Below are 8,807 nucleotides of genomic sequence, written 5' to 3'. Positions count from 1 at the left end.
TGTTGAGTTTTATCTTCTTTTTTAAAAAAAGTTTTATCTCTTTTTTATCAATTCAAATTTGACCTTATAGATTTCAAAATTGGTTTGCATGTTATGTTAAAAAAAATTCCAGGAAATATCATATTGTTTTGCATGTTATGTTTATGAAAAATTCTATAGTCAAGTATAATAATTTATTCTCTTTTTTTGTTAACATTTCATTTCCTTCTAATATGTTCCTATATTCACCATATCATGAAAAACTGGTAGAATTCATGAATCCAATGGCTAACAAAGTATATGTAACATTGTTATGTTTCTTCTTTTTTATGTAGTTAGATTTGAGCTTTCTATTGTTAGTTAACTTATTTATTAGTTATATTATTTATTTATTTTCTTTTATTTCTTGTTGAGAACAAGAACTCTTGATGTTACTTGCACACAAAGGGGGTAAATTGATACAAAAAGATTGAAGAGCTTAGGGATTGTTCAAATTACAAATCCTATTGTTCAAAGAATAAGACTTCAATTTGGCACAATGGTTCAAAACAGTGTTATTTGCATATAAAATCACATAGGATGACAACATTCTTTTATATATTTTATGTTAGTATTCTTTTATGTTGACTTCTATGGTATGATTTGTTACTGATATGGTATGATTAGTTACTGATATATATATATATATATATATTATTTGGCAACATTTATAATTATGATTTTATTATTGTCATTGTTATAATATATTGTACATTTGCATTCATTATTAAATGATTTTGTTATTATAGTAATTATAATATATTATAAATTTGTATTCAGAATTTTAATATAAATATGGTTTAAAACACATCCAAATCAAATATTATCCATCACTTTCAAAATCTATCCATCGCTTATAAACATATTGTATTTATCCTTACAAAAAATAAATAAATTTTTGTTTAAAACTTAAGGATAAATAATCAAATTTATTCTTAAAAGTACAAATAAATTAGTCCCTGGAAGATAACAAAAATCAAATTTAATGTATAAAAATTATGATAAATTAGTCTCGAGACCACAACAAAGTGTATGACACCAGTAAAAAAAACTAGTTTTATATATTTTTCACTTTATAAAAATACTTTTATAAAAAAATATTTTTTCAAATTACTATTTAAGTCCACACATTGATGGGTTGAATACAAATTTTGAAAAAACAATCAATTTCTTTTTGCTAACTAGACTTACCCTTCCGAGCTTAGGGACCAAATTGTATACCCACCCTAGTTGGAACTTGGCCTCTTCTCTCTCTTCTTTTTTTACTACTAAATCAATCTTATATATCTTACCTATGATTTTCTTGAATGTTTATTCTTTTCAATTTATTTTTTAAAATTAAATTCAGTACAATTATGAAAAGAAACTATCTAATAATTAAAAACAATTTTATATCACAATGTAATTATTTACCAGAAATTTAAAATATAAATGATATATTTAAAATTATTTATTTATTATAAGTTTACTTATATAAAAATTAATATTTATTACTACAATTAAAATACTTATTAGATTCCTCAATAAAAATGACTGTAATCATCAACAAAAATAGGTACAGTATTAATACTTACTAGATAGCCTGTGATTTTCATCCCAACGAAACGACGCAACCTTTCACTTACAGTTCTATTTTCCCACTTTTCATATAATTATAAATACCTCACGATCCATACTTTTAGACTACTCGTATTACTCTGAAGCAAAAAAGAGCAAACAGAAGAAGCATATCCCACACAGATGGCAACATGCATAGACGAAAGAGAAGATAAAGCTCCCATGCACGGGGATATCTTAGAGGCCATATTCTCGCACGTGCCACTCATCCACCTCGTGTCAGCTTCCCACGTGTCGCATGAATGGAAGCGTGCGATCTCCACCTCCCTCCGCTACGTCAACCCCGCCAAGCCCTGGCTCACCGTGCACATCCAGAGCCCCCGTGCCCCACACGTGACCGCCACCTTCGCCTTTGACCCACGCTCCCGAGAATGGTTTGAAATCCACGCGCCGAGTCCCAACCACATCACCGCCCTTCGCGCGTCGCACTCCACGCTCCTCTACATGCTCTCTCCCCGCGAATTCACCTTCTCCCTCGACCCCCTCAGACTCACCTGGCACCACGCGCGCCCCCCACGTGTGTGGCGCACCGACCCCATCGTCGCGCGCGTGGGAAGCCACATCATCCTCGCCGGCGGCGCGTGTGACTTCGAGGACGAACCTCTAGCGGTGGAAGCGTACGACACGGAGTCACTCGCGTGGCTCCGTTGCGAGCCCATGCCGGAGATTCTCAAAGGCTCAACCGCCTCCACGTGGCTCGCCGTCGCCGTCTCCGGAGACAAGATGCACGTGACGGAGAAAAAATCCGGCGTGACGTACTCGTTCGACTGCGGCACAATGACGTGGCAGGGACCGTACAATTTACGTCCGAGTGAGAACGTTTTCTACTGCGTAACGGGAACGATACGCGGTCGTTTAATGGTGGCGGGATTAGTTGGGGACGCGGAGAACGTGAAGGAGGTGAAGTTGTGGGAAGTGAAAGGGGAATTAGGGTTAGGGTTAAGGTATTGGTGTGAGGAAATAGGAGCGATTCCGAAGGAGATGGTGGTGAGGTTAGTAATGGGTGAAGGGGATTGTTGTTGTTGTTGTTGGGGTGTGGTGGGGTCCATTGAGGTGCATTGGGTTGGGGATTATGTGTATTTTCAGAACCGGATGGAAATGGAGATGGTGGTGTGTGAGGTTGTGAATGGAAGGTGTGAGTGGTGGAGCGTGAGGAATGTGGCGGGGAATGACGTGAGTCGCATGGGGAGAATGGTGTTCTGTGGTGGACATGTGGGGCTTGAGGATTTGAAGAGGGCGATTAAGGATAATTGTACGTTTGTGGAGAAAAAGTAACGTACGTGTGGGGTTTTGACTTTTGACTTTTGAGAGCTGAAACTATTGAAGGAAAAGGATGAGGAAATGGGTGGAGTGCTTGCTTGTGCTTCAGTTTTTTTTTTTTTCCTGGTAGTGAAAAATTTAGGAAATGGAATGGTGTTTCAATTCGAGACAGATCAAGTCTGTTTGATTTTGTCCTTTCAGAGGTTTCAGACGACATTGCATGCTTTCTCAAACACGGCAGAGAACAACAATGTTGATGTTAGTTACTTTCCTAAGTTTTCATATTAAAAAAATATTTATCTCATTTTCTTTTATGTAATAAAGAGTTATATGAAATTTTTATCTAATACTTAATTAATTTTTCTTACTATTAGCTGTGAATATTATATTTATTCCTTGAAAGAAAGATATTTTTGACAACAAAGTGATTTTAACTAAATGATTCTATTAACAAATAAATATTTAAAGGTATAGTTGTGAAATCTAGTTCGGCCGATTGGTCCAACTGGAACCTAGTGCCGTAATCGAACCAGTTTCATTATTGGATCGCTCATGCATGTAACATAGGATGGTCTGGCTAAACTCGACAGGTTTTGAGGAAACTCGGTAACCTGATTGGTTTTAAAAACTCAGACTGGGTTGTGCACGTTAAAAAAAAATAATTGGAGTGCATAAAGTTTATCTGCACTTTTTTTTTTTTGTTTAGTAGGAAATTGGACTTCATTTTGTTAGACTGAACTATTACTAATACACTTCACTTCAACTATTACTAATACACTTCACTTGTGTTATCAACTTTAATACTTTGTTGTTTTGGATTTTGAAGTATAAAATTGTAGATGAAATTTTTTTAATCAAATAATGTTATGTGTTCTTTTTGGTCAAATAAGCAAGTTCTTAATTTTCAACTTAATAGAGAATTGTCTAAATTTAATGTAAATTACAATTATAATTACAATAAATATATTCATTTGAGTTATAATTATGTTGCAGTTCAAGGTTATAGGATAACTTAATCTAATAAAAGTTGTTTTTGATTTAATGATTAGTTTCTAAATAATTTCAACAATAATAAAAAAAATTGAAAAACTAAAGTTTGGAGAAGAAATAGAGATTGGAAAAAGTTAAGGATTTACAAATATGCAATAAAATAAACAAACATGAATTCATGAAAGTTGAGAATTGAATACTTACATGATGACTTGCTGAACCTCTGCCAATTTCCATGTAGGCGTGTTGGTGTTTTAAAAAATTAAGTGATTGTGTTTCAATCTCCAAAATTGGTCGTTAGTAGTTTTATTTATAAACATCTAATACTAACATCGAATTATATGATTTTGACATGTATACAACGACATTGCTATATACCGTGATCTAATACTCATAATTGGCTTCGCGTAACTTCTCTACAACTGTATTAACTGATACTTCGATTTGTCGAAAAAGACTTGCTCTCTAATGCTTTCCAATTACACGCAGTTTTACTCGAAATCACTCATTTTAGATTAAATTGTCTTGTTTCTCAAACTTTTGTTGTATTCTGATTGCTTTTGAAGGGCTTCCTCTATTCATCTATAAACAAGTACATCGAAATTTGATTTTCATAACTTAATCAAATTTTATATAACAAAGATAACAAATGTCTCTCCAAAAACAATGTATTTGAGTGATACTTCTTAGAGAATGCAATATTTTTGTAACAACTATTCAAATATTACATTAATATCTTGTCTAATCAGCATTTAATATATGGGAAACATCATCTAATCATGGTTGTGATTTTTACACTAATCGATAAGAAATGACTCCCTATTTTACAGCTATAATTTCCTACCCTATTAATATGTCACAAGATTATATTATCAGTCTTAAAAGATATTTAAATTATTCAAATTTTGAAAATTTTCAATCTTTTAAACTCTATAAATACTGAACTCAAAAGTCAGTAGCATTCCTACTACTTCATTGCTACCCTAACTTGCACACTTGAGCTTTTTCTTTCTCTCGTGACTGCTCCTCTTTTCTCTCCTACCTTCTTGTCCAGAATGGTCACTTCCTCTCAACGCACCAACACCATAGAGCAACATGCTTCTACTAACACTATGAGGAGCATACCATTACCAACATCGATAGTGTCTTCAACAAAATCAAACCAAGGCTTGGAGTTACTCTCAATCCCTGGGCATGAAAAGGAATGCAAGAAAATGTGAGAAACTTAGGTGCTACTTCCAGCTTTCTTAAACTCTAAAGAAATTTGCTGTGTAGGTCCGTACCGCCCTGAGTTGGATTATGAAGCCATTGACTCTTGGTTCCTTACTTATGAGAACGAATATCCCATAGTTAATAAGGAAAGTATTAGGAGTGATTTTTTGAAGGAGAAACGTGGGATTTTTAGGGCCTTTCCTCCCAAGGATAGGAAAACTTTCTTCAATTGGCTTGCTAGGGTATACGCCAAAGAATCCCAACACTAGAAGAACAGATGGAGTCGCGTGGACACTCAAACCTGCTTCTGTCATTTTCCAGCTTCATCCATCAACACTGCGTCCGCTTAGGGTCCGACCTCGCGACTAATTTGGATGACATGAAGCGAGCCTAGCTCAAGCTCATCATAATCTTCTCTTCCCTAAACACGCCCTTGCCCATGCCGCCACTGCTACCTTGGGCTCCCAGCATGTGGCTAAGTCCCTCGTCGGCACCTCCATTTTCACCGTCAACAATTCCAACAACGAGTTCGTTCTTATCTCCGACCCCGACGGTGCCAAGTCCATTGGATTGCTTTGCTTTCGCCAAGAGGACGCCGAAGCCTTTCTCGCTCAAGTTTCTCCACTCAATCCTATTCCAATTTCATCCTCTCTTAATTGCATTGTCCTAATTTGTTGTTCACTATTTTAGGTTCGATCACGTAGTAGAGAGCTTCGAAGCAAGGCTAAAGTTGTTCCAATTACTCTCGACCAGGTCCTTTTCATTTTCTTCGCTCTCTCGCTGTAATGTTGCTTTTCTTAAAGGAAAATAAATGCAAATGTGGATTTCTTCAATGATACCTTGGCTTTAGTTAGTGCTCTTTTAATTGATGCATATGTTGTTGTCAAATTATATATATTGATAACATTATCTGCTATACTCTCAACATATTTTTCCAATGGAACCTGTATTCCATACCTGTATCTATCAAATGTCTTTGGTTGTACTTGGTTTCTATCATATTGAGAGTCATGTTGGAATTGGGTAATCTATAACGAGGGAAGGATGTGCTACTGACTGCAACTAGATAGCAGATAGTGTCTTCAGCTTGTTAATTATGGTGTTTATCATGTACCTTTTACATATGATGAATTCTTGTGCTACAAGTATACATGTTGAAGGTTGAAGGCATTGCCTTCCGATTCTTACTTGATCCTGTTCAAATAAGGAATGCTTTGGAGGTTAGAATTTTACTATATACTATATAGTTCTCACTTACAACATATCACTTTAAGCAGCACCATTATTGTTCATCAATTTAGTCCAGTAGCAATGACAATAATGAGAGAAAGAATCTTTGACTATATACACGATAGTTGCTATGTGGGAATTAGTTCTATATCAATTTAAAACTAAACTATATATAAACATGTAGCATATATGTTGGTTGATCCACTAAGCTGTTAGATTGTGTTTAATTTAGTTTCCATTTCACTCGTCAGCTCAAACCAGTCAACTAGGGAGGTTTTGATGGAGTTCCAGTTTTTTAGGTATGTTTTCTTATTTGCTTGTGGGTGAGAGTTACAAAATGTTATGAGCTCATCTTTTGGTTTATACATTTATAAAAAGGGAACTATTACGATCAGTACAAACTTAACTTCAGTACATTTTCTTACTGAACTAACTGTCAACTAATTAACTACAGCTGATTTGTGGCATATGATGTATACATTTTTAGAGACTGGCTGATTTTAAGCTATATAACTATTTTAATATTGCCTCATCTCTGTGGTGGATTGGTACTATTGACTAATAATCATATGTTCTTACAGTCAGAGCTTTTGGCTGTGAAGAAGAGGAATAAGCATTACTGCCCTGTGTATTTCTCTAAGGTTTGTCTGACTCATTGATCTACTTGTTATTTCAATTACATTATTAAGACACCATAAGCCACGTGCATGTTGCTATAGAATATATTTATAAAGTATTTTATCATTTTCTGGTTAAATGGACAGGAGGATATTGAGCAGGAACTGTCCAAAGTTTCCAGGGCATCAAGAGCACCTGGTGTTTCTCAGCATATAACGGTATAGAATCTACCATCTCTTTCTCTTTATTTAATACTTTTGACAAATCAATGTATTTGTCAAAGCTGCGTACTAGTTTCACAATTTTTGTAATCACGAAAAGCAATAGCATATTTTATCGAACCCTCAGAAAGTTAATTTGTGTTGCATATGCTTTATGCAAGACTTATCTTAGATAAAAATAAACATTTAACTACCTGTATGATCAACATGAAAACTTACTGAACATTTGGTTGAATCATAGTGGTTTGTGTAGTATATCTTATTGATATTTGATAACCATGAGATAAATTTATTTTAAGGTGGTGATTAAGTTAAGAAATGCTTGTGCTATTTAAATTTTTCTTTGAACCGAACTATATGGTTGTGGAAACAATTATGCTAATGGAATAATTAGTTTTCATTCTATAAATGATTTGCTTTTTGTTGAAGTCTTTTTCAATTTTCATGGGAAACAAAGCATATGTTTGGAATTTTATATTTGTATAGGTTATTTGTTTTTTATTGGCTAACTTAGTTGAGTGGATACCTTTGTTTGGAATAAATTTATATGCCTATGATCCAAGTCATCATATAATCAATTCTAATTCTAATAATAAAGTATTATTTTATTTTCATTGTCATATTTCACTATTTGATTAAATGGTCCATTTGATAATGTCCTTGATAAAAATTAAAGACTTGTTATTATAATAGAGATTATGATGATGAGAAACAAGTTCGTTCTAATTTTAATCTAAACCGTTCTTGATCATAGGATTATTGTAAATAGGATATCAATAATTCTGATGGATTAATATATATGTGATAGTATTTATTGAATAAATATTAATAGATCTCATTTATTAATTTTCATATATATATGAGTCACATGTTGATGTGATTATTGAACTGACTCAATTGAAATTTTCTAATGGTTAAAATTTATCATAAGCTGTCAATAGAAAATTCTCAAGAAGAGGTATAATAACTTTCTTTGACCCGAGATTGTCATAGTAATTAACAGGTTATTTGTTGTATTTTGATTTCGAACACCTAGTGCTTTAGAGCACTTGTTGAATGGATATTGAATATGATTAAATACCTATGAAATTAATGATTAATCAAGAAGGAATACATCGACTCTTGGTAATAAGTTTGAGCTCTATGAATAAAATTATATCCTGGCCAAGAAAATTAAATGAAAGAAGAAATGTGTTTCTTAAGTCATTATGAGTTAACTCAAAAGGGTTTGATAGTAATACCATACTCTAGAGCTAACCCAAAGTTGTAAAGATGAAAGAAATTATTACACTACTCTTCTAATGGTTCTTGAAAGTAAAATGCTACTTCATGCTATCCGGACATTAAGGAGTGTTGCTAGACGCCTACATTGATTAGTATATTAATTTGATTAATATATTACCGGCTTAGTATTGAACCTACAGGGTCACACACAAACGAGTGCTCTAATCTCTGTTAAAGAAATTATTTTAATATTTGATGATTAATTAAATTAGAGAATTTAATATGATCAAATGATTAATTAATTTCAAAAAGGTGGAATATTATTATATTTTTACTAGCACTGAAAATATAAATAATATGAAAGATTTGGTGAAAGAAGAAAAACAAACATGTATAATTGTGTATTTGGAATTTGGG

The 8,807-nt window shown here is 33.5% G+C and overlaps 1 protein-coding gene and 1 pseudogene across 1 annotated transcript; both read left to right on the top strand.

The window, feature by feature from the left end:
• Positions 1-1,536: 1,536 nt before the first annotated feature.
• Positions 1,537-3,199, top strand: LOC100814625 (F-box/kelch-repeat protein At1g23390). The gene has a single exon (XM_006602324.4). The coding sequence runs from the start codon at positions 1,759-1,761 to the stop codon at positions 2,908-2,910; it is 1,152 nt and encodes a 383-aa protein (XP_006602387.1). The 5' UTR covers positions 1,537-1,758; the 3' UTR covers positions 2,911-3,199.
• A 2,175-nt stretch (positions 3,200-5,374) lies between these two features.
• Positions 5,375-7,169, top strand: LOC100814099 (protein TIC 22, chloroplastic-like; annotated as a pseudogene).
• Positions 7,170-8,807: the final 1,638 nt, after the last annotated feature.

Source organism: Glycine max, chromosome 18 (assembly GCF_000004515.6).
Source record: "Glycine max cultivar Williams 82 chromosome 18, Glycine_max_v4.0, whole genome shotgun sequence".
NCBI classification, from domain to species: Eukaryota; Viridiplantae; Streptophyta; class Magnoliopsida; order Fabales; family Fabaceae; genus Glycine; species Glycine max.
Note: the sequence above shows the minus strand (reverse complement) of the source record. Positions and strands in the feature narration are given on the sequence as shown.